This window comes from Meleagris gallopavo, chromosome 22, assembly GCF_000146605.3.
Source record: "Meleagris gallopavo isolate NT-WF06-2002-E0010 breed Aviagen turkey brand Nicholas breeding stock chromosome 22, Turkey_5.1, whole genome shotgun sequence".
Lineage (NCBI taxonomy): Eukaryota > Metazoa > Chordata > Aves > Galliformes > Phasianidae > Meleagris > Meleagris gallopavo.
Window position 1 is genome coordinate 9939952 of NC_015032.2, and position 16177 is coordinate 9956128.

Here is a 16177-nt window from a genome sequence, read left to right on the forward strand (position 1 = left end):
CATGAGGTGCAAGCAGTGAGCGCTCTGCAAACCTTGGACCTGTCAGGGACCTCAGAAATGCTGTTTGCATTGGGTGGCTGTGGTTCAGGCAGAATCAGACGTGTGCTGCATCTGAGCAGTCGTGCCCTGGGGGAGCCCTGAGGTCAAGCTGCTCTTTCTCCCTGTAACATTGCAAAACCAGACCTAGCTGTGCTTAGCAGTAAAGCTGCCTATTGGTCTGATTATGGATAATGGAATTTTTAATTACACGAGCACCTAATTTTTTTCATGCAGGATTCCTGTCTCTTTCATTGAGCAGTGTGCTTGGTGCTTAGAGAAGGGGCAGGTAGGCAATATTTGTGGTTTTCTTCTTTGATGTATGGACTGCGTCTGCTTTCCTTAAAGTGCTGTCACCATGGTACTGATTCCTTCTTGATTGTGATTTTGGTCTCACTCAGCTTCAGCGAGTTTCCTTCACACCTCTGGTGAATATGAGACGGTATTAGCGAGCACTGACAGAGAGAGACTCAAATCACATTTGGTGGGCATCACAGTGGTGTTGCCCAGGGAAATGTGGTTTGGTGGCATGATGTGCTCAGTGAAGGTCCTGTAGAGCAGTAGCATGTGCAGGTGGTGATGGCATCTGTCCCCATGGATTCCAATTAGGATGGGATGCCTGAACTGCCTAGCCCAGTTGTGAGGAGCACACTTGGACCTTTCCATGCTGAAGGCTCACAGGCTGCATCATAATTTGGAGCTTTTGTGTTAGGGAGAGGGCAGCTATCTCAAAGAGGTCCTGTTCCTGCTCAGGGTTTGGGATCAGCCTCATGGTGATGGCCTCACAGCCGCACTGATTCATTTTCTTTCACAGCCAAAGGTTTGTATTGCTCAGCAGTCACGGTCACAGCATGATCTAGTGTGGAGCTGCACTGCACTGTGCCTTGCAGCTCCTCCTGCATTGGTGCTGCTCTGGTGGGACTGGTGGGTACCTGGGCTCCTCTCTGTGTCCTCACTACAGCTGTGTCACTAAATCTCATTTACCCAAGATATTCTGGAACTTGATTATTGGAGATGTGGTACCGAACTGGCCAACAAACTGATTCCTTCAGTAATTTGCTTTTTTTGTAGTGAATGAAATTGTGGCAACTGTAATTCTGGAGCAAGAGTGACTTTGATGTTTAATTTGTGTAGGTCATTAATATATTTTGAAGGGATTTTTAGAACACCAGAGCCACCAGACTTTAAAAGCCACTACATTTTACAAAGCCTTAGGCCCTCTGCCAGTGGCTGCCCATGTTTTCAGGGAGCTCTGGAGATGGTTCTCAGAGCTCTGTCTTGCTTTCTTTCTGATGTCCTTTGCGTGCAACGTGCTGTGAATGCTGGATGAGATGACGTCTTAGAAGAGGTCCACTGGGTCCACTTCGGATGCTTCAAGGCAGGTTGCTTATTCTTTTGCTGCCGTGCTGCATCAGTGAGGATGAAGAGCATTCGTTAGGATTTTCCACTATTAAGCTTTGGTGCATAGTTCATTTTGGATTATTGAGGTGAAAAAATAATCCAAATCCCAAACTTTTTGTATGCCAGGTGAAAATAAGTCCATCAAATGTATCCTGGCAATAATTTTGTTTCCACTGGAAAGACGTGTGCTCCGCCTGGGTGTCTGAGGTAGAAGCAGTGGCCTGGAGTATGCATCTGCTTGTGGTGACTGAGGTATGAGCATCCCGAGGAAGAACAAATAATGAAGGGATCAAGGACCTTCACCACAAATGCAGCATTGTGACCGCGAGTGTCTCAGTGAGCCCTTGTGCCATTGTTTTTTATTAATGTAGTGGGGATAAGAAAGTTTCTCTGTTTTACTGTGTATGTTTTAAGGAACAGTGTGCTAGCAGTTCAGAAGTGCTGAAATTCTGTGGTGATAAGGGATCAGAGGCACTAAGGACAGCACAGCTACTGACAAAGCCCACTGAACTTCCAGCTAACCTATTAACATTGTGAAAGTGTTCTAGTTGATTGTAGTGATATTTTTTAAAGCTGTGAGAGCTTGGCACCATGAGGGACTTGACTCTTCTCATTTTGTATGATCTCGTACATTTTCATGCTATAGATCATTTAAACAACTGCTAATAGAGCTCCGTAATACTGTTTGTGTCTCTGAGTGGATGGAGAGGTTTCCTTTTGTTTTGCTGCCTGCCCTAACATCTGGCCTGTCAGACTTTCGGCATGTTTGGTATCACTGGAAAACTCCATGCTAAATACAGGGCTTTCTGTACACTGTTGAGAAACGGTGGTATTTTTAAGTTTTTATTTAAAATATTGTTGTGATTGTTTTTTAGGAGTAAAAGTTCCTCGTAATTTTCGTCTGTTGGAAGAACTTGAAGAAGGTCAAAAAGGAGTAGGCGATGGAACAGTTAGCTGGGGCCTTGAGGACGATGAAGATATGACACTCACAAGATGGACAGGAATGATTATTGGGCCTCCAAGAGTAAGCATCCACTTGAATATTAAAATATCAGTGTTACTTCTTTTTTTCTTCCTCTTTTCCTTCTCTTAATCTAAGCGCTGAAATAAGAAACAAACAAAACACAAATGAGTGGCAGAACTCTTCAGTAAGTGACTTACGTTGAAAGGTCAACTTACGTATACAAACAGGTTTCATGTATCTCTCTGTCTTTTTGCTTATGATCTGGAATACTTTTAGTACCCACCTCTGGTTAGTTCTGTCACAAGTCTGCTTTGTATTTACAGATTCATTAAGGCCTAACTTTTGAGATTCCAGGATTCTAGTATCCTCTGCTCTTGAATACAGTAAGGTTTAAAATCCTTCAGCTAGTGAGATTACGTATGGAGCTAACCGAGGTAAAATGTGGATGACTTGTCAGTGCTGCTGGTTTTCTTTCTGCTGCATCCTCTTGAGTTTGTGGGTTTGTTTTGATTGCAGAAATACTGACATGCTCCTTTACAGTTTCAGCTAACTCAGGAAACTAGAATTTTAATGAATTCAGTTACTTTTTTGAATGTTCTCTCCCAAAGTAGCTTCTTGTAATGCAGTCATAATCTTTTTGATAGCACTGATGTGTATTCTCTGTCTCCTTTCCCTCCCAAAACCTTACTCAGCTGAGGGTCTGTGCTGCAGTAGATATTAGGGCTTGATTGTGCATTATATGTATGCATGTATTCTAAAAACAGAAGGTGTCTGTGTCCCCCAGTTTTGCTGTGTATTTCTGTTCGGTTTCCTTGTTATCCCTGCCATGAAGTGCAGGTAGGTAATTCTCCTTCCTGCAGTAGTTTGTGTTATCCTCTGTGTCTGGCTTCAGTATCACTTCTCAAAAATTCCAGTGCTATCAATATGGAAACCTTTACAATCCTTCAATCATGCTATCACCTGGTGTGTTTCCATTTTGTCAGTTTCTGACTCAAGATGATGATGTACAGGAATTAATAACACTTTACACATGCAGTATTTTCTATCTCATCCAGAATCGTTCTTCTCTTTTTGCCATTTCTAACATCCACCCATCCATGATCATTTCATTTGTTTATGATATGCCCAAATTGTTTCTCAGAATGACATTTGATTTCAGAACACTGAGAGAGCTTTAATGAGCCTACGTTAGGATTGTGAGGAAGGCTCACTGTGCACCTACATGCTATGCAAAATTTGAACAACCTTGAAATCTAATTTAGAAATTCAAATAAAAACTGATATGTGCTAATAGGCATATGTTGACTTGTCAGCAATGATAGAAATCTGTAGCTCACGTCATACTGCTAACCAAGGCTAGAGAACTATCACAAAAGAATTATTCAGCTGTGCCTCTTTTGTCTTTCTGACACACTTATGAATACAGATTATTATTATTTTTTTTTTTACCATTCTTGAGTTGAGGTAATTGTTTGAAAACCACAGGCTGCAGTAAGGGAGATTCTGGGAACTTTCAGACATTCTTATTTGTGAGGAGGTTCCTCTGCTTTTAGGTCTGTTCATACTCAGTCCTGTTATTATCATTTTTTTTAATAGGGGGTGAGAAATACTGGCTTTGGAAAAAAATCAAAAAATCCTGTTTTCTTCTGAGTAGAAAACAATCGTGCTTGTGGCAGGTGGAGGAATCTGACGCTGGGCATCCTGGAAAAAAGAACTTTTGTGCTGAGCTGGGCCCATGCTGCTGCTCTGGAGTGTCCCTGCTACCATACATGGAAGCATACTGCTCCTTCCCAGGCTCGGTGCAGATGGTTTTGCAACCAGTCATTCCTCTTGCTTGTACAAACTATTCAATAACAGTGGTGCTGTCAGAATTCTGACTTTGTCTGCACCTATTTTATACTGTGCATGGTGAAGACTTCCTGTTCACTAGTCTTAATGTGATGTGGTTACCTGCAAGGACCATAAAAACCTGCAGACTTTGGTGTGTTAATCGCTCTGTGCACAGAGGTTTACTTGGTTCTGTCAGGAGACTGGAACAGACTCCGGGACAATGTTGATGCTATTTGGGATCGGGATGTACAGGTCTGCTCCGAAAGTAATGCCTCCTATTTTGTGATGTCAGAGGCGGATGTTGGTGGTGTGGCAGTAGGGGCTGAGCCTTCCCACCAATGTCCCGTTACATTTTGTTGCTGTGTGACAGCTGGCAGCAGAGGAGCGGTCTGACAGAGTGGTGTCTGACATGGAAGTGCTTATGGAGCAAAGGGAGGAAACTGAATTCCCTTATTTGGAAAAAATGGCTCCCATTGACATTCATTGATGATTGCTGAACATATATGGAGATCAACCAGTGGGTGCTGGCACAGTCATGGTGGTGCCTTTCAGCATTGTCAACAGCAACGTGAAGGATAAGCCATGTTCCAGATGGCCTTGCACAGCTGTCATACAACAAAGTGAAGAGTACCTTGATCAGCTCATCTCCACGAATCAGCTAATGGTGGGAACTGTGTTGAAAAACAATGTTTTATAGCTGAGAATTTGCTCTATCAAATAATGTTACTGTGCTTTATGTATCTGTTGTAGATTCCATGAAAATAAATAGGAGGCATTACTTTTGGTACAATCTGTGTACTTTGAAATATACTAGATTTTGGAGCATTCATCTTTCAGGGAGCTCATGCATTGGGTTAGCCATTGACTAAAGAAAGTATTTAAGTGCAGCTTTAGGACTGGCCAACTTCAGATAGCTCTTTACACTAAAGCCATAGTTTTGATTTCAAGTTCATGTTTGTGATTAGAGAATTAATAAAAACAGAACTGATTTATAAAGATTGGTTGAAAAGTAGATATCTAAACTATATGATGATAAGAAAAATCATTTCAGGTAGTGAACAGGAAGCAATGCCAGCTTCATTCTTTATGTGAAAATTCAATGTGTGCTTAAAAAAACAGTAGAATTTAATATGCAGAAGAGCAGCATTTAGTGCTCCAAATATGGTAAAATGAACCCAAAACAGAGGGAGCCAGCATAAAATGCAATAACGGCCCTTCTGTTTAGTGGTCTGGGTCCCTGAAATAACCACTGTTTTAACCAAGTGATTGTTGAACTGCCTGATATAATTGTTCTCCCTCCCTGCTTTTTTTCCCCCAGACAATTTATGAAAACAGAATATACAGCCTTAAAATAGAATGTGGGCCTAAGTATCCAGAAGCACCTCCATTTGTAAGATTTGTAACAAAAATTAATATGAATGGAGTAAATAGTTCTAATGGAGTGGTAAGTTTTTGTTTTTTATCATTTTACATGACTTTCCTGTGCAGCTTCAAATGAATGCTTTATATTTGCAATTTGCTTTAATACTTTTTGTTTGCTTGTGCCATTTCTTAGAGTAGAAGGAAAGAGGGGAATAGAAGGGAACTGTACAAACCGAGAGAATACTGGAATCAAAATGTACTTTTCCTGTACATTTGCAGCTTGCAAATAGATATGCATGGATCAATTATGCTTTCATAATTGATTTTTTTTTTTGCTTGCTTTTGCATTCTTTGTTTTCTTCCACTTAGACTTCTTAAAAGATCTTTGGCTGGAGGGTGGGAGTTATCTGTATTGATAGTACTGGTTGTGACAGGAATGGTGTTTTTGTCTGTTCTAGGTGGACCCCAGAGCCATATCAGTCCTAGCAAAATGGCAGAATTCTTTTAGTATCAAAGTTGTTCTGCAAGAGCTTCGGCGTCTAATGATGTCTAAAGAAAATATGAAACTTCCTCAGCCACCTGAAGGACAATGTTACAGCAATTAATTAAAAAAAAAATAATCATGCCCCTTTATTCAATTTAAGCTGTCTTCATTTTCCACAGTAGTAAATTTTCTAGATGCATCTTGTAGACCTCAAAATACTGGAAAGGAAGTTCCCATTCAAAGAAGATTTTTCTTGAGATACTGTAAATGATACTAATTTTTTTTCATTTGAAATATAAGTTGTGCTATAACAAATAATCCTGTCGTGTAACCACTGTCCACATAGCTGAACTTCTGGTATCAGGAAAAGTCGATTTAAATTGATTACTGTCAAGACCAGTGTGGCACATCTAACTTAACTGTGAAGCATACATCCCACAATCACCTTGCTGTGTGTCTGGCCTGGGTTGTTTTGTTGTTTATTTACTTTTTCTGTCTTTTGCAATAGTGTTGAAGCTCAGGGCTGTTTATTAGAATAGACACAAAGGTTTTTGTTTCCAGTACGACACTGGGCTTAATGGACTACTAATGGGGATGTGTGCTAACCTCCATCATCCCTCCCTTTGTGCTATTTCTAGTAAAGGCTGAATGTGACTGTGGTCATTTTTGGTTTTATATTTTTTTAATGCCCTGGTAATCTGGGGCAAGCTTTCCTCTGGCCAAGGCATAGATTGTATTTCTCTTCCTGATCTCCCTCACCAGTAACATGAGCATTGGATGAGGGATTCGGGCTTCTTTTAATCTCTTCCCTCTTCCCCTCTTTTTAGTGGGGATGCTGCTTTCTTTTTGCCCCTCTCTGTGTCTCTTCTCACCCCTGGATGGCAGGGGTAAGCACTGGGGCAATAACTTGACATATTCCCTTCTGCTTATTGTTTTAGTTTTGCAACAAATTTAGTCTTCACCAGCCTGGGAATCAAGAGTATCTGTTCTGCTCGCAAATGTGGATTTTCCCCGTTCCTCTGGCATTGCTGCCACACAACCAAGCTGGCTGCGGCTGATGTTGTTAGATAGGCTTTTGACATGGTGAAAAGAGCAGTAATTTACCAGGATGGCCAAAATCTGCTGCTGCCAGGTCTGCACATAGGTTCAAAACACACACTCCAATTCCAGTAGCTGTATTGTTGGTGCTTTGGAATGACCCAGGAACGTTGATTAACTGAGTGCAGCACCCAGGTTGGCCCTTCTAAAAGTCTGACAGACTAATCGAGTCAGCATAGATTCCATTAGGATTCTCTGAGTCTTGGAAGAGAAAACCCCTCAGTGAAGATCTGGGGAAGTGGTGCATACAGCAGAGTAAGGACTGGTATTGGCTTTGCATCCTGGCAAATCGCTGCCTTTTCTGTTTTACTCTTTTGGACCACTAACTGCAATGTGGATGCAAGCTTACATGCAACCAACCTAGTGTGTCTGAAATTTTATGAAAAGATCAAGTGTTTGTGTAAAAAAAAAAGAAAAAAAAAGAAAAAGAAAAAAAGAAAAATACATTTTAAAGCAGCAGCTATCAAGTCCATGAACAACGATGTTTCCATTAACTCTTTTGAGGAAAATATTAGTTGTAAGGATTTAACATCCTCTGTAATTAAGATTTAACATAACAGTATTCCATAAGCAGCCTTTTTATTGTATCAGACCATTGCCTGATTTTAATATAATAAAAAGTGTGCATTAATATTAGAAGGCTTTAATTGTATTTATGTTTAGATTTCGATCCCCTATGGAACTTTTGATTTGTCGGAAGTATCTTCCTACAGATCACACTTAGTTAACAGCATGAAAACAGGCGGTGAAAGGCAATTGTCTTTATCCAGCTGCTGCTGCTGCTGTGCCAAGGAGAAGCTTTAGTTTTAATTTAGCCCTCAGACAGACCTGCGTAGAGTTGTCAGAGGCAATGCCAGTGGTGCTGAGGAGCCTGAGGAGCCGGTACTGCAGTGACCTTTTGTGCCCTAATCCCGAGGAAATCAAATCCACCTGTGGTTGCATTGTCACGTTAATGAAGAACTTCACAGCCTGAAATTTTACCTGATTCTCAAGTGGTGAACTGTGAAAAACAGACCTCTGTAAATCTGGATAAAGGTGGAGCTGCACAATTTGGGCTTTTTTGGATGCAAAGAGTCTCTGCTAGCGAAGATTGCCGGGAGGTCTCAGTTGCGCATTCACTTCAGTACTGCGATGAAATGCGGAGTTCTGGGTGTGGGGACAGAAAAGGGAATGAGCTGTACGTGCAAAACTTGCGCTGTCCTCTGGTCTTTGCTGCTCGTAGCTCAGAGGGCACCTGTGAAGACAGAGAGACTAATACTGTGTCAGCATTGTGTGTTTTTGAAGTTGCTCTGTATCTGAAGGTGTTAAATGGGAACCGGCAAAATGGTCTTTGCAGAGTGGTTCTTGAATGGCTCTATTTTACTGAGCTGCTGTGAGAATGCCCGTGTGCTGCTCAGGAGCGTGTGGTTGGTGCTTCCCCTGCCTTCACAATGCAAGTACTGGTTTGAAAACTCCGAAACTGAGATTTGTGTTGCAAGTTGCACAGGTTGGTGTGTTCTGCTGTGACCTGAGCCACGCTTCGCTGGGATCTGTGCTAGCCGTAGTCCTTGTGATACAGTGCTGGGGGATGCTTTAAAAGAAAGAAACAAACAAACAAAAAAAAGTGGTTCACTGTTTATTGTCTTATGTAGGAAGTGCACTCAGGAACACTTTGGTGCTCTGTGCACTGGTGTTCCATGCTAAGTATGAGCAGCATGGAAAAATAGCACACTAAGACTCAGATGCTATTGATTCCACGTCCTGTGGTTCTGTCAAATGTGTGCAACCTCAAAGCTCCGTGGTGGTAGAGACCGACCATCCCTGCCAGCACGTGCCCCGGGCTTGTTCACGCTGCGGACATGGAGGTGGGAAGTGAATCTGCATCCTCCTGCGTGAATTTCTCCTATGGCAATGCACGGCAGGGTGCTCAGCTGTCCCCGCTGACCTTGGCTTGCGCTCCGATCTGGTGTCTCTTGAAGTAAAGGCGTGAGCGATAATAAATACTCCTGTGGCCACGAAATAGATGCTGCTCCTGGGGGCTTGTTCTGGAGGTGGCCGCTCGGGGGGGGAAGGCAGTGCATAGCAGCCCCTCGCTGCCTCCCCCCCTTCCCTCGGGGCTCACCCGGGGCAGCGCCGCAGAGAACGCGCCGGGCGGCCCCGCAGCGCTCCGGCTGTGCACAGTGCCGGCTCGGCCGCTAGGGGGAGCTATAGCGCTGCGCAGCGCCGCATGCCGCGGGGGAGCTCCGCTCGCGTCGGGAGCTCGTCGCGTTGGTCCTGAATCGATTTCTGATTTCAGAACCTGTGGAAAGCGGCTTTTTTACTGTGCCGACATTAGGGGAATGCCACCAGTGTAGTGAGATTTGAGTTGCTAATAAAGACAGCTTATTTACTTCTTGCTCTGATATAATTAAGCTTTGTGTATTTATAAGGGGAGCATATGCTTAAATGTGCTTTTTCAGTCCTTTTAACCTTTTAACCTAGTGCTTAGGATTTAGAAGTTAAGTTTCTTCCATCATCGTTAGTGGAATAACTTTTAAGCCAAAAGATGCCATCAGCAGCTCTGTGTGAAGCAAGTGGCTGAGCTTTAGCCTGGGTTTGGACAGGAATGAGGGGCAGCAGGCGAGAGCAGAGCTGGATGTGCCCGTGCCTCTAATTCTGGAGCACGCAGCTGGGCCAGGAATGGGCCCCAACATTTTATCTCAGTGGTAGGTGTGATGTAGAGGAGCAAAGTTGTTATGCCAATTTTAAAAAGGGAAGTAAAGCCAGAGACTTTTTCAAGTTTTCCTGATAATGTAAAGAGTGTTCAGATGTGCTCTACTCCTCCAAATATCAGACTCTGCAGTATCTTGCCTAGAGCTGTGGTGCTGTTTGTGGCTCACCTTGTATTTGTGGTACTTGGCCACTGGCACTTGGGGTTGTGCTTCATCCTCAGGACAGTGTTTCCTACATCAAGGAACAGCACAGTGAATTCACTACTTTATTTTAAGCTGGCATTGGCTTACACTGAAACAAGGTAGTTCCAGCTCTTCATGTACCTGTAAGCGTGTCTGCTTCAAGCTATACCTTGAGCTGAAAGGAGTTGAAGAAAGCTCAATGATGATATTCTTAGTATATAATCTTTTTTACATGTTAATTTGAATGTAAGGAACCTACTCTGGTGGCTTAGAGTTTTCCTAAGTGAGTGGAAACTGACACATGGCATGAATCTTTGGCTAAGATGCTCTTCAAAAGCAAGCTAACCTTGCTGTTGACCAAGAGTCAGTTTCTCAATTTCTCTGGTCTTGCTGTAGCAAATTGCCAAAACTGCTTAACTTTCAAGCTTGTGAAGAGCTCCATGAAGTCAAATGTGTATTAGGTGCATGCTTAAGTGCTTTGCTGAACCAGAGCAAGCGTGCTAGGAGAGAGACTTCTGTGGCCTCTACTGTCTACTGAGTATCTTCTTCCCAGCACTCCCCTTGCAGTGCCATTTTGTTGGTGTTTATGCCTTTATGTTTTCCCAATGTCTCCCATGTTTGTTGCAACAAAACAAACAAACAAGCAAAAAAAAAAAACCACACAACAACAAACATCAGGAAAGAAGGAGCAGAAGACAAGGTGGAAGATAAGGAGATAAGGTGGTTTCTAATGATTTTATATCTGTCGGACATCTTGTCACCTTTTTTCATCCTTATCTCTTTTTCAATAAAGCCTACAAAGGGTTTTCAGAAATGTGGGTTCTGTCCTAATTTGCTGCCTCTCAAGCTGGGTTGTTGCTGGCTTTGCCCTGGGATGTCTAGAAGACCTTGTTGTGTAAGGGTAGTAAAAAGGGAGAATAAATGTCAAATGATCTGCCTAAAAGTCCCTTCCTGACTCGGTTGCTGAACATTTATTCGTTTGTGTTGTCTTGTCGCGCTAGCTCTCTGCTCTTCGAAGGCAGTCTTGGAATAGCCAAAACCGAAATTGCTTTTGAGGGAAATGAAAACCAAGAATTCTAGAAAGAGAAAGGAAGCAATATTCTAAGCCATATTGATCAGAATGAGTCCATTTTCCCTTGTCTCCGCTCTTTTTGTGTTTCATAGTTTTCCTGATCCTGGTCTCCAGATCTGCAGAGAAGGGAGGTTTGTGGCCTCAAGGTGGAGGAGCCCACGGAAGGTTCCTGCATGTCCGTGTCCGTGCAGTGTGAGTGGTGCTGGAGCTGGATGGGCCAAGGGCAGCAGGGCTGGCAGCACCGGTGTGAGCATGCTGGGAGAGCAGTGTGGTTGTGAATGGACAAACAGCTGCTTTCTCTCCACGGAGCAGGGGGAGCACCTGTCAGGGAAACACACACACAGTCCCACACCTTCAGAAGTGTTCCAGGAAATTGCGAGTAATGCTTAATTACATCTTTTTGTAATCATTGAGGCTTGGATGCTGTGTAAATAGGGCCTTGATGAAGAACGACTGTGTCTGACACTGCGGCAGTGACTGAGACTTGAGAAACAACTGTGGAAGAACAGAGATCTCAGTAAGATATTTGTCAAACTTCTTTCCCTCCGAAGAGACCTCTTAAATCCCTGGGCTACCAGATTATGCCTTGTCTGGGGTTAGCAACCAGATGTTTCTCAGCTGCTTGGACTGCTTTGCAGCTGAGACCCAATGAGTGGCTGTCCAACATGTAAGTATTAACATAAACATTTTAGAGGCCTTGCCTAGAGCGAGCCATTAAAAACTTCCCACAGTACCGAGAGCGATGCTGGCTTCCTTGGAGAGCATCAGGGGCAGGGCGGGGAGCAGGGCAGGCAGGCAGGCAGGCAGGCAGGCAGGCAGGCTGCCACCTGCTGCAGCGCGGGGCCGCCCCTGGTCCAGCGGCGCCAGAGCAGTGTGGTCCCTGGAATTTGATTATTTACGTTAGCAGATAATTTAGGCCAGAAGGCTTAGAGTGTTCCTTCTGTGGATGTCGTCATGCTTCCCAGCAGAACACAATCCTGGGTCCTGTCTCTTCCCCTCACCCCACAAGTACAACAAAAACGCTTTCAACTTTCCTTCTTCTGAAGGGCCCCTGTCCACTAGGTTTAAGCTTGTTTGCAGCTTGCGCAGGCCTGCCAGGAAGGGAAGATTTCACTAAACCCAGTGGTTAGAGCCATGTTTTTAATTATTATATATTTTTTAAAAATGTTTTTAATGGGGAATTCTTCTGAAATATTCTCTATTCCACCCACCAATTCGAACATGAGCTCTGGAAGATGCTGCTCTCCTGTCAACGTGCAAGGAATAGCTCCTAGTGTCCTCGTTACTTCCATCGAGTTTCAGGGCTTCATTCTCCAAGACCTGGACTGCACTACTCCCAAACCCATTGCCATTTTGCACCGAGCCCAGGTCCCATCAGCCCGAAGGGACACATCCGTGGAGCAGGGCAGCACCATGGGCTGGAGCTGGGGCACAAGTTGGACCACATTCTTTCTGCAGCGAGTGCCACAGTTGCCCTTGTTTCCCTTCCTTTCAGAATGCTGTCACCAAACGCAAGGTGCCAAGTCCCTGCCAAGCTGTCTGTCCTCGAGTGCCGGGTGATGACTGCCAGCTTCAGTCATCTGCTGAGTTCTTGCTGCCCACCTTGTTCTACCAATGCAAAAGGTAGAACACTGCTCTCTGTGGCCCTGCAAGGTTTTGTGTTGTTTACATGGGCCCTGCCAGCCCCGCACTCTGGATCCATCTGTCTGGTGGCCTCATGATAGACTTTCACGGGGTGATTACTTCCTGTTGTGTAACTACTTGTAATAGTAATAATAATAATAATAATAATAATAAAGATTTGGAAATGAGAATTTGAAAGCATCTTCTCAGGGAGAAGCTGCACCCAATCAGTTCACATGCTGTGGTTTAGATCAGTTCTCTCTGTTTACAAGCAGTGAAATTTTGTAGGGCAGAATTGTGCTCTTTCAGCCTTCCTGAAGATCCCAGGTTTTGGAGCAGAATGACTGAGACGAGCCCTTTGTGTGCTGTTAGTGTCTGCCCACAGCTCCTCTGCTTCTCCTTTGCAGTCCAGGAGGTGTTTGTGCTCTGCCTCGGCTCCCCTGGCCACACGTCCCCAGCTGTCACTGCTGTGCTGTGTGCTGCCATTACAGCATGGAGCTGCAGCAGGCAGCACACTGACATGGGATACAGCCAGAGGGAGCGATCAGCATAAAGTTCTTGTACACCTGTGTCTCACTGGAGCAGAGCAGTGCCTGTTTTCCTGGACCTGTGGTCAGTCTGCCCACAGCACAGCCAAGCTGGGGACATCTTTCTTCTTGTGCGGCAGTAAGAATTCAGCCGTGGTCCCACGGCCTGTCAAAGGGCGAATGAGCATCAGCTTTGGAGCCATCGGTGCCTGCAGAAGTCACAGAGTTGGGAACCCCCTGGCCTGATGTGGACAGCCTGCCTGGGACAAGGAGGCAGCTCCAGGAGTAATGAGGGCTGCTGGGGTGAATGAGCTGATGTGGATTTATGACTGGGAGATAATGCTGAGCCAAGGTCTTAACGAAATGACTGGCTCAGCTGGTAGGGCAGCAGTACTGGTGCAATGTGCCAGAACTCATGCAGTTCCTCGTATGCCCTGGCAGTGAGCTGAGACCCAGCTCATCAGCAGCCCAGCCCTTCCCAATGGGGGAGGGCGTCCCTGTAACTCACATGCATGTCTTCTCATGGAGTGGTCAGAGTCATGCTTTTGGGAACAGTTCTAACTTTTAACTTCACTAGGACATGGTTTTTAGCACTTGTGTAGAATAGCACCTGTAGTTTTGATGTGAGCTGGTGTGAATGAGGCTAGAAGCCTCTGTGTTTTTTCGTTTCTGTTTTAAAAAAAATACAAAACCACTTTTAGTAATGTTAATTAATGGAGATGTGATGAAGCCCCCAGAGGGATGTGAGAAGCAGCCCATCCCAAGCCATTTACCTTTCAGGTTAACTTTGTCTCCTGCTGGGAGGAAAAGCAAATCCTGAGCCCTGGGGCTGCTTCTAAACTCTGCAACACTGCATCCGTGCAGTCTGCCGAAGGTGGGATGGCTGTGGGGTTAGTAGGCTGTCTGTCATTGCTGGCCACAGGGCTTTGGGACAGGAGGTACTTGCTGGTGGCTTCTGACATCTGTCAGATCAACTTGAGACCAGCCATGTCTTCAAGGAAAATCCTGACAAATCCCATTCCTGTGGCATCAGCGAGTGCATGCAGGCACAGGGCGTCCGGCCCAGGCTGGGACCTGGTTCTCTGTTTCCATTCCCTGCATCTCTGTGCAGGAGGAGGATGTGGCATGGTTGAAAAGAAAGCAGAGTAGTTTTTTCCCTCTATGTCACAAGCTAAGGCATTGATCCAAGAGGGAGCTTTCTGCCCTGGATACTAAGATGAGTGTTTTCAGTCATTCAGTTTCCTTGTACTTTTCACTATTTTTTTACTCCTTCCAATTTATTTTTAATGACCCTCAACACACTTGTTTGTAATAATAAAGAGCAAATGCATGGACACAATGAAACCATTTCAGGTGTGAGTGTTTTTAATAATCTTGCTGTGAGAAACAGACCCAAGCCTAAATGTGAAGAAACATGATGAAGACTCTCTCTCGCTGCAGTGAAATATGATTTCAGAGCCACTGCTGTGCACGCAGCCCAAGGCAGCTATTGGAGCACCATGCTGACTCCCCACCAGCCTTTCAGACAAGACTCCCCTCGGTGCCACTGCAAGCCATTTTCATGCAGTGCTTTTATCTTTCAAACATAACGTGATTTAAGCAAATAAAAGACAGGGTGTCAGGTAAATAAATTTTATTAATATGATAGGTTTAAGTTTGAGAAGAGCATAAAAAGCTGGAGATGACAGAGAGCAGGCAGGGTGGAGACTCTGGGGGGGCTGAAGATAGGGATGAAGCTCTGTCCTGAGGCTCTGCTTACCCTTTCAAGGGGAAGTGCCTGTGCTGCAAACTGTGCTTCATTGGCTCTGCAAGTGGGTAGACCCAGCACCTCACATCCTTCACAAGTACACGTGGCCCCAGCTGGGGGATGGATGCAGAATTCCCATCTGGGTTGCTGTAGCAATACAATGCAAGTTGATAAAGTGACAATCTACATTGTTAAGCCTTGCACTGTTTAATTGAGTAAAGTGTTATTAGCTATTTTCAGTGGTGTAACAACTTGGATGGAGTCATTGTTTGCCAAGAAAAATAATCTTTCGAGTCACCCAGAATCCTAAGCAGGTACATGGCTGCAGTTCAAGGCAGAAATGCAGGGCCAGCTGAGAAAAATGTTACCCTGTGCCTGATACCGTGGGTCTGACTTTCAGGAAAAAAGACGTTGGCTGCCTGCTGCCACCTCAGCTTGGTCTTGCCGCCTCACGTGGCTCTGTCCCTTCTGCTGGCTGCCCTGGGCACTCCTGTGGCTCCTGGCCATGCACAGAGCATGAGTGCCCAGCTTTGTGCACCCAGGGCTGCAGATGTATGGCCGTATGTCTCTGCCCTTCTGCCAGGTTTATCTTCCCATAGTGATGTTCCCCCTCCCTGCTCCTTGCAACACCCCTGAAAAATAATAAATGACAGCAGGCTCTGTAAACAGAGCCTATCTCTGTAGCTGCTTGAGATGTAGACAGGCTCAAGTGAATGAGTGGAGTGCGGACTTAATTGCCATCCTGTCTGTCAACGTGTGGCACTGAGCGTTAGCAGGGGAGCACCGGGGCACGGGAGATGGATGAGGGCTGGGCTGGGGTCAGCGTTACAGAAACCACGTCCCCGCTTGATCCCCACCAAGATAAGCACTTCCTGATGGCAGCAGAGCCCGGTTACTTCCAACCTGTGAAGGAACAATCTGATCTACTCTGTCCTGCACTGACAAGCCCTATGCCTGGGTCTGGAGAGCTCAGGGCACAGTGGGACTCAGAGCTGTGGGCTGCAGCCTGGCGGCCCCTCACAACCCCATGCTGCACAGGTTTGGTCCAGAGCGGGCCTGCAGGAGAGTTCTGGGGCATTCTGCATCAAGCAGGGAGAAAGAGGAGCAAAATAGGAGTCCCCCTTTCCTTTCCTTTCCTTTCCTTTCCTTTCCTTTCCTTT

At 45.0% G+C, this 16177-nt stretch overlaps 1 protein-coding gene across 1 annotated transcript; it reads left to right on the top strand.

Moving 5' to 3' along the window:
* Positions 1-282: 282 nt before the first annotated feature.
* On the top strand, positions 283-8499 carry UBE2V1 (ubiquitin conjugating enzyme E2 V1). The gene is made up of 4 exons (XM_010722521.3): positions 283-325; positions 2313-2461; positions 5550-5675; positions 6052-8499. Exons 2-4 carry the CDS (start codon positions 2417-2419, stop codon positions 6196-6198), a joined length of 318 nt encoding a protein of 105 aa, XP_010720823.1. The 5' UTR covers positions 283-325; positions 2313-2416; the 3' UTR covers positions 6199-8499.
* The last annotated feature ends 7678 nt before the right edge of the window (positions 8500-16177 follow it).

Excerpts from the sequence above, each read along its gene's own strand:
- UBE2V1 (XM_010722521.3), top strand. The coding sequence starts at position 2,417 with ATGACACTCACAAGATGGACAGGAATGATTATTGGGCCTCCAAGA. Across the intron at positions 2,462-5,549 it reads TGATTATTGGGCCTCCAAGA|ACAATTTATGAAAACAGAAT; the intron begins GTAAGCATCCAC and ends TTTTTCCCCCAG. Across the intron at positions 5,676-6,051 it reads TAAATAGTTCTAATGGAGTG|GTGGACCCCAGAGCCATATC; the intron begins GTAAGTTTTTGT and ends TGTCTGTTCTAG.